Consider the following 27,576-nt stretch of genomic DNA (forward strand, 5'->3'; position numbering starts at 1 on the left):
AGATTTTCTGACCCTTATTTTCCTCTCCTTTCTCTCTACCTACCTGCTAAGTTACATCACTGTCACCTCGCTGAATCTGGTCTGCCAAGAGGCTAGAGTCCCTACTATTAAATGAATGAGTCGATGTATACCTCAGCACTTAGCACTACAGGCCAGGCTTGTAGTGAGACAGACTGTATGAGGGCACTACAAAATATTCATGGAAAAGTGAAATTAGGGCCGGCCCATGGCTCACTCTGGAGAGTGTGGTGCTGAGAACACCAAGCCCATGGGTTAAGATCCCCTTAGCGGTCATCTTTAAAAAAAAAAAAAAAGAAAGAAAAGTGAAATACGTATCATGAATCTCCCCAGGAACTTTTTGAAGACCTCTTGTGTTTGTTCCAGCCAAATAATCCTACTTTAGTTTCCTCATAAACACTGGATGTCTTTTCACCTCTGGGTCTGACTCCTTTTCTGTCTGGGATGCCCTGCTTCCAATGGCACCTCCTTTATGAAGCCTTCCTGGCCCCCTTGGCTGAGGACGAAAGTCAGAAAGATCCTATAGCTTGAGGATCCAGTCCTTGGAGATCCTACAGCTCTCTGGCTAAGCTAGTGGCAGCATGGCCCCTTTCTCCCATGTCAAGCCTGTGTGCTAGTCTTACACCCTACAAAGTGCAAGGTGTCTGCCTGACTCGTCCTTGCATGCCCCATGCTTCCCAGCTTGGTGCACTCTAGTCTCAGACCAGTACAAGCGGATTCCTGGGTTCTTGATGAAGCTCTACCATGTACTACCCTGGGAATTTTCACGTTTTCTCAACCATCAAAATGGAAACATTATAATTACTTCAGCCCTGAGATACACCCAAGTCACAGCAATTGGATTAGGATGTTCTAAAACTTCCTTGGTTATAATTTCACAGATAATTGTTTTGATTGGCTCCACAGACACCTGATTTAACACAGATGTTGCTAGCTTAATTCAGAACAAACCCATCCTAGAGAATTGGAGGTCCTTAAAAAGCACGAAATGAATAGCCTAGCACAGGACCTGCTCCTTAGTTCACATCGGCATAGGGGAGTCCTCTCCTCTTGCTGTTTGATCTCATCTCTGACTGTGATCTTCTGTGGTTTCAGCTCCCAGTCTTGCTCTGTAAGTTCTAAGAACTTCTTGCTGAACAGCTGCCCTGTGAGGGACAAGTTTGAAAAAGGTTTTCCTGGACAAGTTCAGCCTGTGGGTGTAGATGTATCCTCCACCGCCCATTTTGCTTGACAGTCCAATCTTACTGATTTAAAAGTACTTTATTAAGCAAATATTTTGAACAATGCCACTATGTCTGGAGACTTGGAGCCAAGCGGTGTTTATTAAACAGATCAGTTTTGTAGGACCTTGTGACAGCTGAAGCCCCTGCCTCAGGATGTTTTGAAGTTGTTTTTGCAGATTCCTGTGCAGTTTTAGCTCACCAATTTTCATCTCGTCTTCATAACACCATTTTAAGAAACCTTCAGTTTTGTCCGTGTTGCAGAGGATGAAGGTGGGAGGGATGGGGGTCTGGGGGTGAGAGAGGGGACTAAGGTGAATCATTTTTGTTTCAGGGCAATTGCCACCAGCTCAGCTTTAACTAGTCCTCCTCCCCACACCATCTCACTTGATTCTAGGCCGTTTCCCAACCTGGCTTCTATCCCAACTTGCCCAAGGCTGATCTTTTATCTACAAGCTGGGTTGGCAATAAATTTTGTATCTAGATCCCTGTGCCGGGAGAATACTTTTGCCTTTTTAAGAGTGGACTCAAGAACAGACTTTGATATATTTTTACTATTCATTGCCCTTTGTGAGGGATGGCCTCCCAACACTAAATTACAGCTCCTCAAATACTTTATAGTCACTAAACCTTTACCTACAAAAGTGCACTTTCATATACCTTTACTAGTTTATGGATCTTAGATTAAGCCCCACACCATTACTGTCCTTCAGCTATAGACCTTGGGTCTTCTCTCCTCTCTATGCCCTTAAGACACTATTACTCAGGAGACTCAAAGGATTTTCAACCCACCTGCTCTTATCACCTCACAAGGCAAGTTCTTCCACAGCTAAGAGGAATGACAGACCAGTGACCACTTCATCACTCAGGCTGTCAGCCATATAGCACCTTCTTCCAGGACACTGATTAACAGGACAGCACAACGCTGGCTAAATGCTTGCAGAACAGCTTAACTCATGAGGGACAAGCTCACAAAAGGTTTTCTTGGCCAAGAAGTTCGGCTGAGATGTCGTGGTGTAGACATATCCTCCACTGCCCATTTCTGTGGCTCCTTTATATACTTAAGATTGATGACATAAAAGTAGAATCTGCAAGTCAAGTGTTTCTGAAAACAAGTCTTTATTTAAATAAGGGTTTAAATACATTACATAACATCAAAATTGAAGGGAAAGAAAAACCAAAAACCAGTTTGTTACTTCACATGGCAATGGGCAGCTGTTGCTAGTAAGTTGCAAGCTCTACAGCTAGCTACATGACTGACACATCACAAAATTTGTTCCCTTGTCAGAAGTTTAAAGTCTGATAAGATTGGCCTCACATTCTGGTGTTTGGATATCCCTTAACTAGGATATGTCTGGTCAAAAGGAAGACCTTGATGGCAAGCCAGATGTCTTATCACCTTACTAGAGGGAAGGTGGCCTCTCTAAGCTCTGCCTGCCTGGTCAGGATGGAGACACCAGGGCATCTTTCTTTTACACCCAAAGGCTCCCTCTAGTGGTACAGTTGCTGTTGCTGCCTCACCCCAGCCTCTCCTCTCAGATTCATCCAGGGGTTGTTCAGGTGGTGATATTCTGTTAAGGTAGGGAACACTGTTGAGGGAGTCGAGGAGCTTCTTCTGGCCAGACATAGCCGTCTGTAACCTTGGGGTTCTGGGCTTGGCCAAAACATCACATTATCGCTTTGTTTCAGGTTGGACACTGCCAGGCACCTGCTTGACCTCCGTTTAAATGAGGGACTTCAAGACTAGACAGCATGGCTCTTTTCAGTTTATTGCATGAAGGAGTTACACTAGTCCAAGTTAATAGTGGACCCCAAATGGTTACATTATACAAGCTGTGAGGTTTTTAAACTTGTGACAAGGGACAGAAGGGAAATTCTACTCATTGCAAGGAAATCCTCACTTAAGCTTCAGTGAGCCACAAGCACTTAAAACCCATGAACCTTCAGCTGATCGTCCTTAGCCAGTCCAATCTGCAAACAAAAAAGGACAAAGTTTTAAAGAGAGATCAGGGATAAAGTCTCCATTTCTGATAACAAACCTGTCTTCCTGCTACTATACTGGGCAAGAAAAACTCAATAGCCAAGGTGCACACCTCAATCCAATGAGTATAATGATTCAACTGAACGTATTCAGTTGTAAGAACTACCTTTTTGAACATCTTGTGCTTTCCAAAATTCTGATTTAGAATGTGTGAGGCTAAGGATAAGGTATCTGAAATATCTTCAATTATATCAAGAACCAATGATATAACAGGATTTTAGTATTTAGTAAATTCACGATTTTTTTTTTACCTCATGGTCTTACAAATACAGGAACAACCCAGCATATACATTATTTTAGTATATCTGTGTGATATTTAAATTTGCACCTGTGAAGTAGAGCCACACAAACATTAAACTTAATGTAGACAAAACTCTTCTGTATTTAGAAACAATTCGATTTGTTTATGTACTTCAAAACTCAACTACTGTTTTGCTTAGCATTACAAAACAAGCTTCCACGTCACCAGCACAAACTGAACAGACTAGGTAGGAACTGAGATTTGACAGTGAAGAGGCACGAACTCACCTCTACGAGGAACTGGCATATGTTCTTGCGCTGGTCACCCTGTAGCTGAATTACTTCTCCATATTCTGGATGCTCAATTACAGTACCATTGCAGGCAAACTTCTGCAAACACAAAGGAAGCAAAACACATTAGGCCAAACAACAGTGATAACACATTTAACAATCCCTTTTGGGAAATAATATGACAAAGTTACCACCTCCTCGTGGACAAATTAAGTGTGATTTTCCTATAAGCCCAATGAGAACCTACCTTCTTAAACGCCTTCACTAGTTTCTTTTTATCGTAATCATCAGCGATCCCTTGGACAGTAGTAAGGGTCTTCCTGCCGTTTCTCTGTTGAATTCTTATATGGATATAATCTTCAGTGCCAGCAGGAAGCAGGTCATCACCCTTACTTGCATCAGCAAAGGGGTCTGAGAAGAAAGGTTAAGCCCGTTCAGAGATGTCGCGGCTCAGATGCCCCTGCCACCCTCCCACTGGATGTTCTGTGCCCGCAGAAACTAATACTGAAATCGTCAGGTTGGATGCGTCCTTCGTCGGCTCCTCCCGAACAGGTCAATCTGGGACAGCCGGCTTTCCCAGGCCTGCAAAAAGCTGGGCCTTCCGCCCCAGGCCCGCCCTCCCTGGGAAGCCAATCACGTGTCCGGGGAGCTCGGGCTGGCAGGCGGCGCCCCACCCGGCTGATGCAACCGGCCGGAACCTAAGCTCCCAAGGCGGGGACGAGTCTCCCACCCCCATTGGCGGGCGCGTTTGTCACTTGGGGCTGGCACCGCCTTTCCAGGCTGGCTCCGTGACTACAGGGGGTGACGCAACGGACGTGACGCAGGGGTGGCGGGAGGGGGCGGGTGTGGCCGCGGAGGCCCGGGAGCCATTAGTAAGTGCGCCACCCGAGACGCCGGGCCCGCCCAAGGGCTGACCTCCCTCCCGCTCCTTCCGGTCGCGCTCAAGGGCCGACCCAGGGCCCAAGCCTCGCCCCGCTGTCTCGCGACCCCAGACATCTTCCCTCTGCCCGACCTTACGAAGGCCCGGGGCGCCTGGCAGCTTCCCGGGCCCAGTCTCCGGGCCCCAGCGCCCCGCAGCCCACCGGGCCTGCGACCTTTCCCGCGGCTTACCGAAAGAGTGGAGGTTCTGGATAGCGGACATACGATACGATTCCTTTTCCTCGGTGGAAACGGCCTGCGGAAGGCGGCTGCGGGAGAAGGCGGGCGGGGGGGACGGAGCGTCGGGAAGCGAGGGGGCTCGAGGGGGAGGTTGCTGCGTCCTCGGCGGCGGCTCAGTGACTGGGGCGGAGGGGCGGTGCCTGTATTCACTTATATAGTCGCCCCGTGACGCCAGCACGCTGCCCTCACGTCCCGGCCCCACCCACGGTGTCGTGCCCCAAGCGCCCAAGCGCCCAAGCGCCGCCTCTTCCAATTGGTCCGGGGCGGGGATGCGGGACGGCGCTTGCGCAGGAACTCGGTTGCAGGAAGGCGTCGTCCCGACTCGGGGAGAGGCGGAAGTGAGAGGGAAAGCTTGGTCTGTCTGGGCGTCTGTCTGGGCGCCTGCGCAGTGCGGGTAGTAAGTGTCTGCGCTGCCGAGAAAAATAGCGGAGGTTTCGAGCGCGCCTGCGCACTGTGACCTTTGTCGCGTTCCACCTTCTTGACCCTGTTGCGGTCCTACCTGGTCCGTAAGGGGTTTTTCATGTGAGTAGATCGGCACTCCTTGGAGGGGATTTGGATGCTGAATCTCTCAAGCACAACAGATACCCTCTGTGTCATACCCATCTACGTACCCACCCGTCTACACACTCGTCACAGAAAGATTTAGGGCGGCACTTTGATCATTTAATCAACATGCAATAATATAATCAAAGTCTTGACCTTATAATTTAGATTAATCTTTTCTAAAAATGGATTAATTTAATCTACCATTTTCATTTATATTAGATTAATTTCTTTAAGGAAAGAATGTGCCCAGCTCATTAGCCTGAGTTCAAGGGAGAATAACTGGTTCTGTCCCCACTTCCCCCCAGGAATTCAGGCACCAGAGGGTGTCCTTTGTGTCGCACAAGTTGTGTGGAGTACAGCCTTCCCAGAGCTGAGATAGAATATTTCTTGCAAATCAGTTAACCTTACTTGCCTTTCGGTTTACTTAACACTCTCAGTTGCAGGGGTGAGTGGAGTGTTGACAAGAGACCAGGGGTTTTAGATTCAAAGGGCTGTAGGAGCCAGGCAGGTGAGATAAAGGAATGTAGGCAGCCAAGTGTGATGTAACAGGGTGAGGTGGGGGTTGAGTGAGAAGCAGATGCTGCAGCAAGCAGCTCCTCACCTCCGGCCTGTTGTGCTCAGTCTTCTTAAGAGAGCCTGGAAATCCAGGTGTTCCAGGTGTTTACATAAAATCTTTTGATTTTAAATGTTGCCAATAAGTTGAATTTTTGGAAAAACATTGTGCAAGCCAAACCAAAAAATGTGTGCCAGCTCCATGCACTGCTGGTTTATGCCCCCAGAAAGTTAGGGTCACTGCCCTCCTAGAGTTGAAGGCTAGTCGGAGAGAGACAATAGACGAATAAGAAGATAATGACGGATTGCGATAGGTGCCAAGAAAGAGATAAACAAGGGGATGTGACAGAGTGACAGGGACAGGCTCCTTCTTCAGAGGAGGCAGTCAGAGAACATCCCTGAGCAGGTGACATCCCAGCTGACACTTAGAGGGTGGGAAGGAGTCCACTGTGGGGCAGCGTAAGAACCTGCCAGATTGAAAAACCCCAAGGGAGGAAGAACTAGGTGTACTTGATAGTTTATTTTGATTCTATATTTGTTAAATAATCTTTTGATGAGTAATTTGGCTTCAATGGCTGGCCAGTTAGCTCACTTTGTTAGACTGTGATGCTTATAACACCAAGGTTCATCCAGAGATCGATCCCCATACTGGATAGCTACCAAAAAAAAAAGAAAAACAAATGGCTTCCTTGACATCAGGAAGGGGGAACCAGGGCTAGAAGTGATGGGCATCCCAGTCTCACATTCATCTTAGATTGAGAAGCTGAGGGTCCAACCTGCCAACTTGGGGAACCTTTAATACTCACAGACGTGGCTCTTCTGGAAAGGGTTTGGGGAGAGTGTGAAGGAGTCAGAGTTGTCCTTCCCAGTGTGCACACAATATTTTGTTATATGAAATTTTAAAATCACAATTTGGCTCAATTTATCAGTCTTTCCCTGTCATTAAAAAAGTCCTTTTTCTGCCCCGAGTTTATCAAGATATTCTGTATTTTCTTTTGATAGTTTTAAAAACATTGCTTTTCACATTTTGGTCTTCAAGCTACCTGGAATTTGTTTTCGTGTGTCGTGTGAGACAGGAGGTCTAATTTCCCCCTCTATATGGATAGTCAATTGCATAGCACCATTTATTGAATAATATATCCTTTCCCCACAGATTTAACATGACTTTTCTATCACAATTGTATTTCCATGTATGTGTGGGTTTGTTTCTGGAGCTCTGTTCCACTGGTGTCTTTATCCTTGAGCCATGCTCTCTTATCATAGGAGCTTTACAGAAAGTCTTGATGTCCAATAGGATGAGTCCCTCTATTTTGTTCTTCTTCAGAGATACCTTGGCTATTCTTGGTCCTAGTTGCCTTTTCAGCTTCGTGGTGTAGGGGTGCTCCCCACATTCTGTCCCACAGCAGTCCTGTGAAGCACCCCAGCCTCTCCCGTCCCAGGGTGTTTGTGCCTGCTCCTCTCCTTGCTTGGAGTACATTCTTCCCTCCTCCTCATTTGGCATTTCCCACTCATCCTTCAGGACTCAGCTGGGATTATCCATTCTTCTGAGAAAACTATACTTGGAGCCTTTCTCTGTGCCCTCACTTTCCCTATTTTAGCATTTACCACGTTGCCTTTTGCTTACCTGTTCCCTGTACTGGCTGCATAATTTGCTTGGCCCAGTACAAAATGAATATGTGAGGCCCTTTGTTCAAAAATGGTTAATAATTTGCAGACAGTGACAACAGAACATTAAACCAAACACCTTCTGAGTGTGGGGCGCTGTGTGATGTACTCAGGTTGCATGCCCTTGGATCCAGTGCTGCCTCTTATTTGTCTCTCCTGCTAGGCTGCAAACTTAAAGAACAGGGCAGGTGCCTGTCTCCTCTACTCTGTATGTCAGGTAGATGGACATACAAATACACTGTAGGTGCTCAGTTACTAGGAATGGCCATCCTCTGGCCCCAGGATGTAACATCTGCCATCTTAGAGAGTCCTGGAACAGACGGTTAAGAAAAATCTCTTTTCAGAGTTCTGACTTTGGGCTCCAAAGGGAGCTGCTGGACCCAGACTCCTGGCTCAGGGCAGGGAGGGTGGCCCTTGCTAAGCCACATTGCCCAACTCTGCCTGCAGGGACCTGGCCAGCTGGAGCTGGTGTGCATGCCTGGTACTCAGTGCCAGCCCTGACCTCAGTGCACTGTAAACAGTTGTTGCCACAGACACATATACACTTTGTCCTGGGTGGGATGAGGTGAGAGAGCAGGCATGTGGCAGGTGGCCGGGGAAGCAGGAGACGCAGTTCTCGAATTGCCACCAGCTTTCTGGGTGACCCAGTTCACCACTCAGCTTCAGTTTTATTCACTGTAGGAAGAGTACTGGGCGTTTCTTCCCAGGTCCAAAGTCCGAAGCTCTGTGCTCCCAAGTTGGGAGCCAGAAGGGTCTGCTGGAGTCCACCTTCCAGTGCTGGATGTTGTCCCAGCCCCAGGAGCTTGTGGAGTCATGATTAATTTGTCTGAAAGTGACATCTATGCCCACTGTTAATACTGGCTTCTTCAGTACTGTGCTCATAGTTCTGAGGTGCTGTCACCTGGGCAGCCAAGGGCAGGGTACAAAGCAGAGGCTCTGGAGTATCCGAGTCTGAATATCACCTCCACCTCTTCCTGCTTGGGTGACTCAGCTTCTTCCAGCCTTCATTTTCTCCTCTGTAGACAACAGAGATAATAATATCCTTCTCTTAGGCTTTTGAGGGGATTTAAAGAGGAGAATATGTGTGGCAGGATAAAAATTTAAAGTTATGAAATCACTAAATAGATTATGCCAGCTTCCCAGAGGGGAAGGGGAAAAGGGAGCTCCTGAGAGCAGCAGGGGACAGGAGTGATCTCCTCAGAATGGGGATTTTACAGAGATGGGTACGTCTCCCTGGTTATTTCCTTGGGATGTGACAAGGGCATGTCTGTGTGGGACACCTTGGTACCCTCAGCCTGAATAATATTCTCCAGAGCCCTGTATTAGTCTGTATACAGAAAATTGGAACCAGAGAAATGGGGTGTCACTTATAACAAATACTTGAAAATGTGGAAACAGCCTTGAAACTGGGCGTGGAGGAGAGGCTGGAGGAATTTGGAGGAACAGGCTAGGAAAAGCCTAGATGATGGTGAAAGTTTAGAAGACAAAAACAAAACAAAACAAAACAAAACAAAACAAACCCAAACAGGCCAAGTTTGGAATGTTTTAGAGACTGGTTAAATGGTGGTGAGAGCAGAATGCTGATAGAAATATGGACTGTAAAGACCATTCCAAGGAGGTCTCAGAAGGAATTAAGGACTTTATTGGAAACTGGGGCAAAGATCAACCTTGCTGTGAACTAGCAAGGAGCTTGGCCACATTGTGTCCATGCCCTTGGACTTTGTGGAAGTTGGAACTTAAGAGTTTTGAACCAGAATGTTTGGCGGAAGAAATTTCTAAGCAGCAAAACATTCAGGAAGCTGCAGGGCTACTTACAACAGCCCATGATGAATTATGGTGGCAAAGGCATGATGTAAAGCCAGAATTTAAAAAGGAAGCAGAGTGTAAAGATTTGGAAAATTTGCAGCCTGGCCATGTGGTAAAGAAGCAGAGAGCATTTTCAGAAGAAAAATGCAATGGTGCTAAGATTAGTGCAAAAGAACGGGATTATCAGGAGAAGGGGAAAAAGGCCCTGAAGACATTGCAGAAGCCCCTGGGGCCAACCTTTCCATTTCAGGCTCAAAGGCCTAGGGAGACAGAATGGTGTTGAGGAACAGGCCTGAGGTGCCCTCCACAGGCTCATGGCCCAGGGCCACCTTGGGATGCTGTTCCCCACACCAGCTCCCCAGCTGCTCTGGCTGCCCCAGCTGTGGCTAAATTGGTCCCAGGTGTGGCTGGATGTGCAGCTTTGGAAAATACAAGCTGGAAGCCTTGGCGGCATCCACGTGGTGTTGTCTGCAGACTTGAGAATGCCAGAGCTAGGAAGGCTTGGGAGCCTACACCCCAATTTCAAAGGATGTATGGAAAAGTCTGGGGGCCCAGGAGGACATCACCACAGGGGCGGAGTCACTGCATAGAGCCTTTGCTAGAGCAATGCCCAGTGGAAACGTGGGGTCAGAGTTGCTGCAGAGAAACTGCATCAGCGCCGTGCCTAATGGAGCTGTGAGAGCGGGACTGCCATGGAGACCCCAGTTCAAGGTATTTTGTTATAAGCAGTGGAGAAGGACTAATACAGGCCTCCAATGTGGTACAGAAGCAGCAGAATCTCCTCCCTGGAAGGGATCACATCCTCTGGGGAAATAGGTGTCTCTATGGTAATCAGGGGAGATGGATGATCTGTCCAAGGGGCCTCCCTGTAGTGCTGGTGCTACAGAAAACCCTGTGACCTAGAGAGACTCCTGGGGAGGGCTGGAGCCCCTGTTATATCCTAGATTAGATTTCTGAGCAGCCTGGTGGGATGTTAATTGGCAAGGATTTCACTCGATTTAAAGAAAGTCCAATTTATGGATATTTCTTGTGTCCCTGATTTGGGACCCACTTACGTAAATGACTGGAATAGTCCCCCTTCCTGCCTGCACATAGGTCTCAGTGAATGAAGGCTGCTGTTCTTACTACTTGAAAAGGAGGGAGACTCGGGCCTGCTGCAGCTCAACCAGCTGTGCAAGATCTGCGTGGGGTTATCATGAGATGTGCATGTCAGGCATCAGCTGGGGTTCTGCTGACAGCACATCACCTCTTCAAACCTGCCCTTGGTAGATACTGGGAAGGGACGTGAGGGAACCTTATGAAGCGCTGGAATTGATCTCCATTTGATCCATGTGTTAAAAATTCATCGAGCTGTCCCCTTAAGGCTAGTATGCATTATGTATGTATGTCAGTTATATTTGACCCCTCCCCCTGCCCCCACAGTCAGCCAGGCTTTCTTCTTCTCACTTGCCCTGCCCTTGCCAGGGACTCACTCTGCCAGCCCATGTTGGGAACTCAGCTCAGTTTCTCTTCACCTTTGCTGGCAGAGCATCTGCTTTCCCACCGGGTGTCCAACTCTTTCCCCTCCTCTCCCTCCTCTCCCTCCTCTCCCTCCTTCTCTTTTGAGGAGTCCTGCAGGCACCCATGTAGATGGCATGCAGGAGCAGCCTCACTTAGGACGGGGGGTAAAGGCCAGAGCCCCTGGTTCATCTCTCCCAGACGGGGCTACCTGGGGGGCCACACTACAAACTCAGTTGCTGAGGGTGGGGAGGATAAAGCACAGCTCGGCTCAGGAAGAGGCAGAGAAAGCCAGGCCTGGCATCTGGCCTCAAGGAGCTCTCAGCCCAGCCAGTGTTCAGAATGCTGCTCCAATGAACAGGAGCCTAGGCGGGACAGGGGAAGTGCCAGGCACAGGTGCACAGAAAGATTCTGCATTCTGAGCAGCCATTAGAGAAGGAGTCCCCTAGCTGGGGGCAGGTGGACATTCCGGACTGAGGGTAGGGCATGAGACTTTTTTATGGAAATTAGTTCAGACCTGGCCCCTCTCCTGGGAGAAGGTCACAGATGTGTTTGGGTGGAGCAATCTAGCTTGGACTGAAACCACAGCTCCTCCAACCCTCCTTTTATTTTATTTTTAGAGCTAATGTAACTTGCATAAAAGCCATCTCCAAGGAAGGCCTTTGTGTTCCCCCAGCAGTAACTCTGCAGCAAGACTCATCAAGTCCTTCCCTTTGACTGTGAAGGACCCTCTCCTGCCTACTGTGAGTGAGCAGGGAGGAAACGCAGAGAGGGTGGGCACTGCATGGTGACACCCCTCACCAGTTGGGATACCACTGCTCACTTCTGCACCCCACTCCCCAGTACTCTGCTGTCCTCACTTGCAGCTCTGGCCCCAAGCCTGGGTCACCTGGAGGTGCCTGGGCCTCTCTGGGTAGCCTGCACCCATCCATCTTTCCCAAATTAGATCCAACTCTCAAAGGGCCACAGCAGCCACAGGCCACATACGGCTATTGAGCCCTGGAAAGGGGGCTAGTCTGAATGGAGATCTGCTGTTAAGTGTAAAAGACACATAGGATTTTGAAGACAGCATGAAAAAAAATTGTAAAACATCTCAATAATTTTTACATTGATTGCATATTGAAATAATATTTCGGATATACTGGGTTAAATCAAATATATTAATATTCACTTCACCTGTTTCTTTTTACGAATCACGGCTACTAGGAAACTTAGCATTGCGTTTATGGCATGCATTGTATTTCTATTGGACAGTGCTGCTCAGGATGATTCTAGACTGGAGAGAGAGGCCCTTGGCTCACCACAGGCAAAGCACAGTCATGGCTCAGCTGTTCTCCCCCAGCCTTGTCCTCAGCCAACACCAGCCTCACTTCCCCTGTCAGAAGCTTACATGTTCCATCGCTTCTCGGCCTTTTGGCTAAGATCAAGTGTAGAAGCTTACATGTTCCTCTCAGCAAGACGATGCCCTTTAGCTGATTGTTCCCTGCCCCCAGTCCAGAAGACAGCTCTGTGATGGCCACGTGCTGCCGAAGCCTGACCAGGGCTGTGCAGGGACATTTTCCCTCCCCACGTAGCTGATCGAGTGTTCCCCACCCAAACTCCGTCCCTTCCTGGACCAAGAAGGTGAAGTTTTCTTCTCTCTCTGCATTCACCTAGCCCAAGCTGTCCCTCCCTCCAACCGGTGGACAAATATTGCCACCTGAGCATGCCCGGGGTGATGTCCCCTCAGCCCCATGTAGGACTCTTCCTGAGAGGAATTATGAGCAATAATTTAGAGCACCCATTCTGTGCTAGGTGCTGTGCTAAGCATTTCGCACTCTGTCTCAAGAAATCCGATGAAGCGTCATTAGCCTTCTTGTAGATAAGGAGCCCAGCAGGGCGGCAGTGGCCCTCTTTCTGCTGGGCTGTCCAGCTGTTTGGGAAGGGACGGGTTCCCTTGAGTGAGGGGCCTCTGGAATGATTCTGCTCTTATAAGGGGGTTAGTCATTTTCTTGATGGGGGCCAGCGTTTGGGAGTGTACCCCACTTCTCTGCCAGAGCTAGGGTGTGTTGTACATGCTTGAAGGGAGTCTGGGAGGCTAGTGATGCTGTGGACAAGGCAGCCATTGCAGCACACAGACCAGGATGTAAAAATGTTTTGATTGTTTATTTAAGCAAACAGTGCCTGAGCTCCCACTGACAACTCTGTGATTGGCACTTCCTGCCCCTGAGTAGCTTGAAGACAGGTTGGGGAGACAGAGTTCAGTCTTGATACAGAGTGGCCATGCAGGGAGATATGAATGAGTGGGCATTGCGGGAACAGAGGCAGGGCACTGGTGTGTGTGCGTGCGTGCGTGCGTGTGTGTGTGTGTGTGTGTGTGTGTGTGTGTGTCTGTGTGTGTGTGTGTGCAGGGCTCTGTGAATGTGAGCGTGAATGCCTGTGTGTACTCCTTTCTTCCTTTCCAGATGCTGCTGAGGATCTGAGAGCTTCTGCCTGTCAGCACACGCCCTGGGACTGATCTCAGTTCCCACAGAGCCTATAGGGAGCCTGCTGGAGGGAGTGGGGTTTTGAGTCAAGGGACCTGCTTGAGATGCTGTCCTGCTGCTTGTCTGCTCTGTGTCCTCAGGCAACATGAACAGTCTCTCTGGGTCTCAGTTTCCTTTCCTGTGTATATCAAGGAGAAAAAACATTGGATTTATTATTATTTCTTGGTGGCTGGCTGGTATGGGGATTCCAACCCATGACCTTGGTGTTGTAAGGCTGTGCTCTAACCAACTGAACTAGCCAGCCAGCCCCAGATTTGTTCTTTATAAACCCTCCTCACCTTTTAAGGAGAGTGGCTCTAGGTGCCTGGAGAGGCCTCAGCTAATAGATGGAGGAGCCTGGATGGAGCTAAGGTGCTTAGCAGAGGATGGAGACCCCAGAGGGAGACTTGAAGGGAGGGTGAGGCTGGACCTGGTGGCCCCCTTGGCCTGTGGGGATGGATAGAGAAGGGCTGGGAGAAATGATAGATCTCCAGGGCTCTGGGGAGGGAAACCTTGTGCATGGTATTATATATGCCCCATCTTCATGGTGTCTGTGGAATCTTTAGAAGAATATTGATTTCTCATTGGTGCTTTGGGGAAAAGATTTTCTTTTAGGGAGAGGTGAGATTTTGTGTTCTACTTCAAGGCTGGCCTAGAGTAGCAGCAGAGGTGCTCACAGGGGCACTGTGGCACCTTGGTTAGTTTACAGGGAGTCCATGGCTCATTATAAAGCTATTTATTATCTGCTTACTAAGCGCCAGCCACTGAGTTAAGCACTTTATGTTTATTGTCTTGTTGAATCCTCCCAACACCCCACGAGGTGGGAATTGTTATTCACTTTTACCAGTGAGCATACTGGATCATAGAGAGGTGGAATTATGTTTTCACGACCACAGCTAGTAAGTTGCAGGGCTGGAATTCAAACCCAGAGTCTGTGCCCTTAACCTCAAATGTGTTCCTGCCCCAGAAGATTGTGCCCAGCCTGGTATCCCACACAGGCACTGCTGATTCTCCCTTCCCAGAGCTCAGGGGAGGCACCAGGGCAGTGTGATATTAAAGAAAAAAATGATTCATGACCCTTGCTAAAGATGGTAAGGAAGACTTTATTCATTGGGGAGCTACTACAATCAGGTTTTGTAGTAGAGGGGAGAGATTGGGCTCAACTCTGAGTACAATAAGGAGAAGTGGGGATTTATAGCCAAGGATTGGGGTGGGGGTGGGGTGTTGGATGGAAAATTACTAAGGGGTAAGGTAGTTCTTTGCTAAACTGACCTAGCAGGATTCTTGCTGAGGGCAGACCAGGGTGATAAGATGGGGGGATTTTTGCTAAACTGACTCAGCAGAGTTCTCGCTAAAACCGGAATAAATGAGCCAAGGTCAGGGCTTAGTCAGGAAGAAGACTCAGAGGAACTGGACTAGAATTAGGTCAAGGAGAGAGTCTTTGTCAGTGGCCTTGCCTGGCACTTGAGTGAACCCAATTCTTTTGGTTCTTTTGGCATCACTATGTTTTATTTTATTTTAAAATAATGTTTATGTTTCTCCCATTGTAAAAATAATATATTCTTAGTAGAAAAAAAACCCCGTTTTTATGTGCCCTTTACTCTCTCAATATTTCACTTCTGACACTAAATGTGTGGGTGCTATGGGTTAAATATTTCCCCTAAAAGTTCATGTATTGGGAACTTGATCTCCATTGTATTGGGTTTAAGAGGGAAATCCAATTATGGTATTTAAAAGGCGGGGCTTAGCTCAGTTGGTTAGAGTGTGGTGATATAACACTGCGGTCAAGGGTTCAGATCCCTGCGCTGGCCAGACACCAAAAAAAAAAAAAAAAAATAGTGGTTAAGAGGTGGTTAGAGTGTGAGGACTGTTCCCTTGTGAATGGAGATCCATTCATAGAATAATGGGTGTAGTTCTGAGGCTTTATAAGGAAAGCAAGTGAGTGTTGCAGGGAACCCTAAGCATTTTTAATTGTTGAGCTTTTCCCTTTTCCACTTGAGAAACTGTTTTAGAAACTCTGTGCTCCACTGCAAACTCAGGCCCCTGCCATTTACACTGCTTGCTTCTTGGGCCCTCCCTCTAGGAGATAACAGCAGTCTCACACCCCACCCCCAGGGGCCAGAGGCAAATTAGGCTCCTAAAGTGACCAACAGACTGTGTGCCATAATCAGCCATTCCAAATTAGCAGGGCAGCATCCCTCATTTACATAAGAGAACCTGAATGAGAAGCTGGGAGGGAGAAGGGCAGGAATTTAGGTGACATAAGGGGGTCAGTTTCTTTGTTCTGGGAGACACTGGCTCAGGAGTTTCTGCTCCCCAGTGCTCTCCTTGCTTGCAAGCAAAAAGAGGCGTGGTAACACTGAACAAAGAGCTGCAACACTAAAATAAACAACTATAAAACTACAACACTGATGCCGGTCTTGGATTCTTCTGTGCGTTTGCCCCACAACAGTGAGAAAGCTTACTCTTGTTCAGCCATTGTTGCCAAGTTATACCCTGGTCACCATGGGACTCTGTGTAGAGTTTTCACACAGAAGGTGGCCCTCACCAGATGTGTTTCCTGGACTTTGGACTTCCCAGCCTCCAAAACTGTAAGATGTAAATTTCATTTCTTTATAAATTATCCAGTTTCAGGCATTCTTTTATAAGCAATGGAAGTGTTTTTTTTTTTTTTCCCCACACCCCAAATAGATTCTCTGAAAATCTGGATACCGTCCTGTCTAATTCAGTCCAATTCTGACACTTCCTGCCTGGAGTTAGCATCAGACTCCACAGGTTAAGGGCTCTGTCCCACAAGACTGCCCCCATTTCAGATGCTAGTCTGGGCCTCACATACTTTTTTTTTTTTTTTTGTCAAAAAGAATCTTTATTACTTTTACAATAACCTCTTATACTTTTTTGCCAGATGCCTTTGGAGCAGGTGCTTTCTGAGCTGGAGCTTTTTGACCCTTCTGAGCTTTCGGAGGAGGTGCTGCCTTCTGGCCTGTGGCTTTCTGGGCAGGAACCTTCTGGGGTGGAGCTTTCTTCCTCACATACTTTTGACCACCTGGCTATAAATCAGGGGTTCCCACAACTCCCGCCTTGGGTTTGATAATTTGCTAGAATGGCTTATAGAACTCAGAAAAACAATTTACTTCCTAGATTAATGGCTTATTATAAAAGGGCATAACTCTGCTAAGAAAGTAGGAAAGAAAGAAAGAAAGACTACAACAATACATTGAACTTCCAGAAGGAGAGAACAAACCTGAGGATACCAGAGACGGGGGGAGGCAGGGAGGGGGTTGGGGAGTGATAGGTTGGGTAAAGGGCATAAAGAAAAATTATGATTTGAAATAATGAATATGCTAATAGTAAAAAAATAAAAATTAAATAAAAGGGCATAACTCAAGAACAGCCAGATGGAAGAGATGCACAGGCCACGGTATGAGGAGGGTGTAGGGAGCTTCCAGACCCTCTCTGGGTGCACCACCTCCCAGCAGCTTGACGTGTCCTTTAGTTTTTACAGCAGTCCCATTATGTAGGCATGATTGATTGAATTATTGGCAACTGGTGACTAAACTCAATCTCCAGCCCCTCTCTCCTCCCTGGAGGTCAGGAGGTGGGGCTAATTATTACCAAATTAGGCTCTTGGGTCTCAGTGTCATAGAAATGAGCAAACTACCCAGCAGAATTTAAGGCAAGCAACACTTTGTTAAAAGGAGATAGACTTATGTATAAGGGAGCCAACAACAGAGAAGCTGTCTCCCCAAGGGAAGTTGGGGAAGAGTTTTTAAAGGCAAGCAGTTCTTCAATTGATGGCAGCATCTTGCTTTGATGATTTCTGGTATTTTTACGGTGGTCACTGGTCATGAGGGAGGTCAGTTCCAGGATCATCTTGGGTGTGACTCCTAAAGGGGTCCTAAGGTTAATCTGTAACTTAATTTTTACAATTATGGGAAAAGAATGAATGGGTAGATAATGATAAGTTTTAAACAAAGCTAACAGTTATATTTTAACAAGCCTCGAGGAAGGGGTTTTGCAACTCAGTAAATATCTGTACCCCTCTTAATCTCACTTTATTTGGCTGTGGGGTAATCATGCACCCGGGGGGCTCGTGACCAAGGAGTGGGAAAGTAACAAAATATCCTCTGCAGGGGAAATGGAGTTGGTTTGGCTCTATTTGATAGGCCTAGACCTATCCTTTCTCATTCCCCCTGAGAGATCTTATCCTCCCTATACTTAAGGAGAAAAGAGCTGGAGGTCTCAGTCTTCTGAAACTACTTCCTGCTGGTCATGGCATAGTCCTTGCCTACATTTTGAGGGGAGGTGTAAAAATCTCTTGCTAACTGATCTAGTGATTTACAGGGACTCAGTTCCTCTCGGGAGGGTATGGGTTGGAATCCTTGCACCACTATCATCTTGAAGTGGAACTGTTAAAGCCTGGAAGATACAAGCTTTATTTAACAGATTAAAAGACAGGGCTAGAATTTAATAACAGGTTGTAATATAGTTTTCTTCTGAAACATAACTTCCTCTAAGTTTTCCATTTGCAACAAAGGTATATGACAAAACTAATTTATTTGCAAAATAAATTTAGTTTCTGGCCAGGTTATTTACATAAATTGTAGCAAGAATTATGATGTATCATATAGGTTCTTTCTGAGTTGGCTTTGTTGGGACTTTTATAAGGAATCTCAGATTAGAACTTCAAAAGTCTCTCAGGTCTCAGGAAGCCAAACTTAGGATTTGAGTCACTCTCTGATTACCTGTACAAGTTGGATGAATTCCTCTCTTCTGGAGGTTCCCCAAATATCGAGGTTCTGGCCTGTCAAAAAGTTACAATCTTTGCTTACCACAAGGCTAGGAACCCTGCAATCATGTAGACAAGGTATCAGGCCAGTCTTTCCAGGGGACTTTTTAGTGCTCCATGAAAAGGTCAACCTCAGTTCCTTAAAGTGGTCTGGTAATGTCTGAAAATATGACATTCCACTCAAAGCCTTGGTAAGATAATTAGAGTCTCCAATTGTGTGCCGTTACAAGAAGAACAGATTCTTTTTTTTTTTTTTTTTTTAAAGATGACTGGTAAGGGCCGGCCCGTGGCTCACTCGGTAGAGTGCGGTGCTGATAACACCAAGGCCATGGGTTCGGATCCCATATAGGGATGGCCGGTTTGCTCACTGGCTGAGCGTGGTGCTGACAACACCAAGTCAAGGGTTAAGATCCCCTTACCGGTCATCTTTTAAAAAAAAAAAATAAATAAAAAATAAAAAAAATAAAGATGACCGGTAAGGGGATCTTAACCCTTGACTTGGTGTTGTCAGCACCACGCTCTCCCAAGTGAGCTAACCGGCCATCCCTATATGGGATCCGAACCCGTGGCCTTGGTGTTATCAGCACCACACTCTCCCAAGTGAGCCAAGACATTAAAAGAACCAGCAATGTTTGAAAAGAAAGAAATTACAGAAACCCATAATTCTTTATCAATTTATTCGGTTTTACGTTATTAACTTTTGCTCTGTTTGACCTTGGTTAGCAGTTTCACAAACCCATCAGTTTCTTCACTAGGATTTCTGAAATTTAGTCCAGTGGTATGAACTTGAAGTCATTAGGAACCTGTACCTGTCAGAGTTCTTTCCATTCTTTCCATGAACTTTCTTGAAGATAGAACACTTTAAAAACTGCAATTGCTTGCAAAGAACTTTGAGAAAAGGCATCAAAATGAAACAAATAACTGTGGACATCTCAACTTATAATGGCCATAAAGATCTTATGAGAGTTACATAACTGACAAGAAAATTTAGTTATTTCTCTGGCATACAATAATTTAAAATAACCAAAATCATGACTGATAGCATTTGTACCAAGACACAGATTTCTAGGAACTTTATACAATTTTGGAACACATATCAACATATCTGTATAACTCAAAAGAAGGTCCAACATCATTTCCTGTTTTGATAATGCTTCCCATTTAATTTAACCTATCAGATAAGTGCAGTTAGTTTTAATATCTGTCTTCTGTAGATCCTTTGAGAAGTTCCAGGACCCTTGCAACATGTCAAAGTTAGTTTGAGTCAAAAAGACTTAATTTTTAGAATCTGATTTTGGGAAGTTTGTCATATAAAAAAGGCTTAAAACAATTAAATAGGATCATCAATTATGAAATAAAACCAAAGTGACAAAAGATTTCAAAGACATAAAGCACAAGAAATTGTCTTGACAAAACACAGAGTCTGTTTCCTAGGCTAGTCACCTAAAATAAAAAAACCTCTTAAAGTTTTTTATTAAGAGCAGATCAGTGCTTCGAAAAAACCCTGTTGTTCCAACATCGGGGAGCAAACTCTAGCATTGCATCAGTGGACTTTTGATATTAAAGCTCAATTTTTAGAAAAACCTACAAATAATTCCCTTCTAATTTTAGCCAGTTTGATCACTGTTTACTTTTTGCAGTTCACTCAAAAGGTGAACACAAATCTTTTACTATCTGTTATTAATATTACATGAAAATCTTATTTAAAAGAAAAAAAATAAATTTTACTTTTGTACCAGTGTGCTGTTAATACTACAGCTCATTTCAGGAAAAACTTAAAAACAAATCTTCCAGACCTCATGAGATTACTATAGACTTTTTATAAGTGCTTACAAAAATTTCCCAATTATGTCCATTCAGTTATGTCTATACCATTTCTTTATATTCTTTTAACTTGAAATACCCTTTAAATACCCTAGACAAATTCTTTAACAATACAGCACCATATCTTCATGCCCTTTTATAATCTTTACCAGAAACATATTCTACTTTCCTCACATCCTACTTTCCCTAAACACACTAAATACAAAATGTTCTTTTGTCTAGTAGTTTTACTTATATATTAATTATTATTAACTCTTAGTAATCCAAATTTCCAGCAAAGAACCTAGGAAGCAAGCAATTTTGAACTGTTCTACATTTATGGTTACTTATTAATTTACAACACCACAACTTAAAGATTTCAAGAAAAGCATTTTTGAAATGACAATTTTATTTATACGTGTTTAACCCATTCATATTTGTCTAACTTACTTATATTAAGCTAAACATTTATCAACCAGTATTAACTAAGGCCTTTGAGATGCTGGACATAGGTACTCTTTTCCTAGCTGTCCTGGGTCCCAAGTATCCACGTGGCATTCAGGCCCATGTGGCATCCAGGGCAGCCATGTGGAGTCTAACACAGAGGACAGAGTTCATGAAGATAATGTCTAAAGGATATTAACCGGTGGCTAAGAGGCAGAGCTGAGACAAAGAAGAGACCATATTGGGCTTTGTCCTGCAACTGGTGGCCCTTATGCTGTGGACACATGTCCCCAGGCCTCATCATGGCCCCCTGTCTAGACCCCAGAATTCAGTGGCTTAAAACCAAAGACAAGCTAACAACATGACATGTGCAAGCTTTGATGGAAGCCCAGCAGCTGGTTGCCTCACAGCTTTTAGTTCATAAACAAATTAAGCAGGTATCAAACATACCACAAAAGCAATAATTTTATGATCTTAAAACATCAGAGACAGTATAAATTTGTTTTGACTAAAAGACATATCTAGGGGCCGGCCCATGGCTCACTCAGGAGAGTGTGGTGCTGATAACGCCAAGGCCATGGGTTCGGATCCCACATAGGGATGGCCGGTTCGCTCACTGGGTGAGCGTGGTGCTGACAACACCAAGTCAAGGGTTAAGATCCCCTTACCGGTCATCTTTAAAAAAATAAAAAAATAAAAGACATATCTAGGCAAAAAGATTTAGATCAGATTCTGAAAACATCTATTTTATCAGCAATTTTAAAAACTAAAGTCACGTGAACTTGAAAAGCACCTGAGCTTATCCACTCAATGAGCACACATTATTTATAAGCCAATTTGGTACCATGCAGACAATACACAAGCACATATATAGACATGAATATGTAGATATACAGCTTACATATGTATACATGCATATATAGAAAACCACAGAAACAAAGATCTTACAGGTTTTGTTTAAAATGTTAGTAATGAGACAGATAAAATATGACTCATTTGTTAAAAAAGGACAGTTGGATTTAAATTGTATTTCTAAATGTCAGAGCTTATCTGCAAGGCCTCACCACATTTTAAAGAAAGCAAGGTAGCAAATTTACATTGCAAAGCACAGAGAAAGAATGCGAACCTTTTCATGAAGGAGTGTGGGTGTCTCAGAGGAGACACAGAGAAACGTTAAGAAAAAATTGACACTGACTAAATAAAATCATAGAACTCCACAACAGGATTTTAAGAGGAAATATATAGATGAGTCTAGAAGAAAATTCAGAAGTCTGTTCAAAATAACCAGTTGAATGCCAGAAAATAATATTTTGTGGACCATCTAGTTGGACAGGTTGCTCTTAATTTAGTTTCTGTCCCTAGCCTGGGTTACTGAGCTAAGGGCTGAGTCAATTAACAAATAGAGCCAAGGCCATTTGACTCCTGGGGCTCCTAGAGGAAGGCGGCAGACCAGTTGGTGCATCATGGCTGCATTTCTCATGAAGCCTCAGCGTCTTTGGCAAAAACCCCAACAAGAGAAGTGTATAGAGGTAGCTCATGGTTAATAAGAGTTGAAGAAAAAGGGATTCAGTCAACTGAATATTTCCATTGGGGAGAAGCAAAAATCCACAGAAAAGAATGGAGGTCTAAAAGAAAATATAGGAGGTTGTCAGGGAGGAGAGGCGGAAGCCTGAGGCAGCTCCAAGGGAGGAGGGGAGGCGGACCACAGTGGACACATAAATTTGGCAAGTTGCAACCAGTTTTGGGTGGTGATATAACTTCATAAAAGCCTGAACGTAAGGGACTTCTCACTTTTGATTGTTTTTGCATAATAGGTCCAGCAGTGATATGATATTGAAGTTTAAGGACCCATTGACCAACCAGCTTTCTTGAGCTCCTAATTTATATTGTGGCCATGTAATGTTGCAAAGAAACACAGTTTTTTTCTTTTTAGTTCATCCAATTTAAAGTCCTTCCAGTTACCTAAAATACACCCAAGAGGGGGATTCTTTTGGGACTCCAGTGGCATTTCCCATCTTGTCCCTGATGATACATTTAGTATCAGGGGGCCTAGGGCGATGGAGTCCACCTGATCAGGTGTCAGTATAGTTATAAGACCTCTTTTCATCCCACTTAGAATGGGCATAGCGGGTCACAAGGAGATGTCAAGCAGTTAAGGACTGAAGGGAGAGAAACTTCATAGCGGGGTCCTGACCGAGTCCAAGTTATATTTATTTCCACCCTGAACTCCCTCTCCACCTCAAAGCACTCAAAGATCTAACAAAGCAAACGAAGAGAAAAAAGAAAGAATGGGGTCTGCTCTACACTAGTCCCAAGAAGCAGAGCCAACCTCTTCCTCACACAAACAACAAGCCGCAGAGTCATGTTCACACTCGCTCTTATTCCACCGACACAGTAATTTGACAAAAACGGTTCTCCCACGGTTGCTGGCACAAAGAAGAAAAGTACCAACCAGGTTTAAACAGAGAAAGAAAGCACAGCCCAGAACCGTCCAGGGTGTACCTACACGGCAGACGACGTGCAGAGGGAAGCAGTCTGTGGCTGGCCGGAGATGAAGGCTTGGTTACTTATGGCAGTAGGGGAGGGCTTGGAAAATCAGACAAAGGGAAGGGGAATTTTAGTGGCTTCCAGACTTCTAGTCACTGTGTGGCGTGGGAACGAATCCCCATCATTCTCATGAATCCCCTGTCAGGGGGACCCTGTGCAAGCAAGATCTGCGTGGTGCAGGACTGGCCTTCCCACTTCTGCTAGTTATCTGTCAGGGCAAGCCGTTCCTGGTCATAGGAGCGTGACTCTCACAGGCTGGGAGGAGTTTAAGTTGTAGTTGTCTGGCAGTCACTTTAAGGGGGGGGGGCATGGGAGGGAAAGAGAAAGAGTAAAAGAAAATAAAATGTTTTGTCAGAATTTAGGCTGGGAGCTCCAGGAGAGACTCACCAGAAGCAGAGACACAGGAGCAAAATAGCCCCAGGAGCCCCTTTGTGGCTGGGGTCTCCTCTGGTGCCCAAGGTTTTCAATTTTTGCTGGTGCAGATAGTAGAGCAGCACATGTGCTGCATGGGGGAAATCCTGGGGCCGTCCCTGGCACCTGAGAATCCCCTTATCTCCTGCCTGGCTTGCCAAAGAAATGTTACCGAGTTAGGCTCCTGGGTCTCAGTGTCATAGAAATGAACAAAGTACAGAATTTAAGGCAAGCAATGCTTTATTAAAAGGAGATAGACTTATACATAAGGGAGTCAGCAATAGAGGAGCTGTCTCCATGAGGGCAATTGGGGAAGGATTTTTAAAAGCAAGCGGTTCCTCTATTGATGTCAGCATCTTGCTTTGATCATTCCTGGTATTTTTATGCTGGTCATGAGGGAGGTCAGTTCCAGGAGGTCTTGGGTGTGACTCCTAAAGGGGTCTTAAGGTTAATCTGTAACTTAATTTTTACAATTATGGGAAAAGAATGAATGGGTAGATAAGAAGTTTTAAACAAAGCTAACAGTTATATTTTAACAAGCCTTGAGGAAGGGGTTTTGCAACTCTGTAAATATCTGTTCCCCTCTTATCTCAGTTTATTTTATCAGGATGTCTATGTCTAACTGGTCTCTTTCTGTTGCCTTTATCAGGGCAATGGGGTAATCAAGCTCCTTGGAGTTCTCATGACTGAGGAGTGGAAAAGTAACAAAATATCCTCTGTAGTGAAAATGGAGTCAGTTTGGTTCACAGGCCTAGCCCTATCCTATCTCATGTGGTTGGTACTGCTGGCAACCAGCCCACCAACCTTAAGGGTTTTCCAAAAGTCATCTCATTAACATAATGAGGTCGGAAGGGGTTTGTTTTGGATAACAAAATATGTTCCTTTAACCTTTAATGCTCAGGAGCTATGGCAGGAAATAAGGACAAAACCCAAATATTAATTGATTGTATTACATTAGAAGCTCTGTGCCAGGAACAGGGGAGGAAGATCAAATACACATTTTTAGATATATCCCAGTATCACAACACTTATTGCATAAAAATTTAAAAAGTATAAAAGTAACCAAAAATCCCCCAGTTAAATCAGTCACCACCCAGAGATGACCAGGACTTCTTTTGGTGTGTTTCTGTTTGTTTAGGTGGATATTTATGAAGATGTCAACTTCTCTGAGTCTCCCTTTGCTTTGTGTTGTGTCAACCTGTCACAGCCCTCAGCACCTCTTCAAGTTCTCCCCAAAGAATTTATTCTTACTTAAAACATGAGTGACTAAGGTAAACTCTACTAAGTGATCCCCAAAAGAGGGGAAGGAGGGCATTTACACCACCCCTTTCCAGACTATAACTCAAAAGTCTTAATTTGCCCAGATCCCTCTTGACTTCTCTACAGGGATTTCTTCCTCCACCTGGGACCTGCCTTTGCTGGCTCCTTGATCTTCCTCTGATCCCCTCTCAATTTCAGACCTTAAACTTTTCTCCCTTTGGTTTTGTAGATCAGTTGATCTCTGCCCCATGCCTGCCCCAAATGTGTACAGACAAGACCCATCTTGGTACTGGGAAAAATAAAGGGCTTGCAGGACCCCTAGAAGGTAGGTGGGGTTAAAAACATAAAAATTTTTTTTTCTACTGTACATTTAAACTACAGAAAACCAGAATATGCTGCCCCCAAATATGTCTTCTTGGCATAAGATTATTTTGAGCTGATTATTTAAGAAACCACAACCATAGGAAAAGCTCTGAAAATAGAGTAGAAGTTACCCTTTTGTAAGGGAAATATATATTTATAAAGAAATCTTCATTTATGAGGATGTCTCTCTCTGTGCCAGGAAGAGAAAGATGACTCTAAATCATTAGAGACTCTTGACTTCCAGTCAAGATGGCAGAACAGACAGTCCCCAGCGTCACTCTCTCCCATAAATTAACCAATTTACAACTATAAAAAAGCAATGACAGCCAAGCTGGGGCTGCTAGAGCTCAGGGGAAGACGAGGAGAGACCTACACAGTGCATGAAGGTGGGAGAAGCCATGATGAGAGAAAGAAAAAACTGCTCTGACCATTTTGAGCCCCGACTGCTTCCAGGCTAGAGCTGCTAAGAGCACAGATCATGGAGCATGGAGCAGGAGCCTGCAAAAGCCACAGCTGTGCCCTTTGGATGAAGCTGCTTGCAGGTGGCAGGGGAGAAGAGGGCCTTTGTGGCCCCAGGACCACTAATAGGGTTCCCGTGGACCCACATAGGAGTGAGGAGCCAGAACAACTGAAAAAAGGAGCCACTCAGAGGCTGGTCAGTCATTGCAAGGAACCAAAGCATGGCCCGTCCCATGGGAAGTGTTTGGAGCACGGGTGGTGGGGAAGATGGGCCCACCAGGGGAACACTGAGGCAGGGGGCAGGTGTGTGTGTGTGTGTCTCAGGCCTGGGCCACGCTCCCCCCCACAATGTGCAGCCAGCCCAGTTATGACCATCAAGCCTCAGCAAGAAGAGTCCTGGGTACCTGAGCTGGAGTGGTGGGGGGCGAGGGCTTTTGCCACACCCCCCTGACATCTGCATCCAGCCTGGCAATGACCAAGCCACCACTGGATGCCTCCGGTCTCCCCTGTGGGAATGAGGGGGGTGCCACAAGCCTCAATCCTGCTCCTGCTCCTTCAGCCTTCTTCCATCCCATTTCCTTCCATTTCCCTCTCCCTCCCAATTGCCCAATTGCTCCGCAACAACATCCTCTAATGTAAAAAGATAATATTAATAAAACTACATTTTCTTTTAAAAAAAAAGAATCTTAATTCAGCTGAAAGCTCAAAAAAAAAATCACTAGAGACTCTTATAATGGAGAAAGTCCAACTTAAATCTTCATAACAAACCATATTCTTATTTACTGTGCTTTTCCAGGCTACCTCCTCCAAACCAACCTTCCCCACACCCTTTGTTCTTTGTTTCAACAGAAAGAAATACAATGTTATTTAAGCCTGAAGTCTAAGACACCTCTTTCAGATATACTCATTTCTCTAGGTATCGCCCATGTATATGTAAGATATACATGTGTTAAAGTACATTAAAATAGAGACCAGACCTGAAGAATCTCTGGGCAGACAAACAGTTAGGCCTCATCAATGACCTAAATCTTGCTTGATGTGCAAACATAAGCAAAACTTAATTTGAACTATTTCTTGTAAATGCCTATATTAAAGAAAAAAAAAAAAGAACATTAGTTCAACCCATCAAAGACAGAGACTTTGCAACAGGATAGACAAAATAAGGAAACTGAACAACTGTAACCAATCAAATATTTGCTTTGCTTTGCTTTCTTCTGTGTCTTTCCTGTAAGAACCTTCCCCTTGCATTCCCTTTGTGGAACTCCTGAACTGCTTATGGTTTGGAGCTGTCTGATTTATTAATTGTTGTTTGCTCAAATAAACTCTTTAAAAATTTTATTATGGCTCAGTTTACTTTTTTAAAAAATAGTTTGTTGCCAGAAGTGGGATCTGAAGGAGACCCCTCAACCACCTCCAGGAGCAATGAGTAACCAGGTGTAGGCACCCACTGGGGCCATCGTGCTCACTGCATTCTCGCTGCACTTGGTGGTTGCAGGGTAAGTCCCTCTTGGATGCTGAGCTGTGCAATTTGTATCCTGAGCTCTCTGTTTATTGGAGCAATTTTTATTTCGGAGGTCAGACTGAGTGTGACCAGGACTAACCTAGGTCCAGTATAGTTAGTGCACTTTCTTCCGGGCTAGACCTTGGATCAAAATTGCGATTTGGAGACTGAACTGAGTGTTTGACCATTAAACACTGGGTCCAGTTGGAGGCCTGGATAAGTAAAATTTTAGAGGGACAGGGAATTGTGAATTTTTCAGAATCTAAGGAGTCTGGGACTCCTCCGTCTGGACCTCCAACTAATTTTATGGTCAGAAATTATGAACTCAAAGGCCAGCCCGTGGCTCACTTGGGAGAGTGTGGTGCTGATAACACCAAGGCCACGGGTTCGGGTCCCTATATAGGGATGGCTGGTTCACTCACTGGCTGAGCGTGGTGCTGACAACACCAAGTCAAGGGTTA

General features: G+C 45.3%; 1 protein-coding gene across 1 annotated transcript; it reads right to left on the reverse strand.

Annotated features, from left to right (window-relative positions):
- Positions 1–2,340: 2,340 nt before the first annotated feature.
- Positions 2,341–5,099, reverse strand: EIF1 (eukaryotic translation initiation factor 1). The gene is made up of 4 exons (XM_063112052.1): positions 4,921–5,099; positions 4,058–4,221; positions 3,808–3,909; positions 2,341–3,209 (listed from the first exon to the last, which is right to left on the reverse strand). Exons 1-4 carry the CDS (start codon positions 4,949–4,951, stop codon positions 3,165–3,167), a joined length of 342 nt encoding a protein of 113 aa, XP_062968122.1. The 5' UTR covers positions 4,952–5,099; the 3' UTR covers positions 2,341–3,164.
- Positions 5,100–27,576: the final 22,477 nt, after the last annotated feature.

The sequence above is a fragment of the Cynocephalus volans genome, chromosome 10 (genome assembly GCF_027409185.1).
Source record: "Cynocephalus volans isolate mCynVol1 chromosome 10, mCynVol1.pri, whole genome shotgun sequence".
NCBI lineage: Eukaryota > Metazoa > Chordata > Mammalia > Dermoptera > Cynocephalidae > Cynocephalus > Cynocephalus volans.

Excerpts from the sequence above, each read along its gene's own strand:
- EIF1 (XM_063112052.1), bottom strand. The coding sequence starts at position 4,951 with ATGTCCGCTATCCAGAACCTCCACTCTTTCG. Across the intron at positions 3,910-4,057 it reads TAGTGAAGGCGTTTAAGAAG|AAGTTTGCCTGCAATGGTAC; the intron begins GTAGGTTCTCAT and ends TTGTGTTTGCAG. Across the intron at positions 3,210-3,807 it reads TATGCCAGTTCCTCGTAGAG|ATTGGACTGGCTAAGGACGA; the intron begins GTGAGTTCGTGC and ends TTTTGTTTGCAG.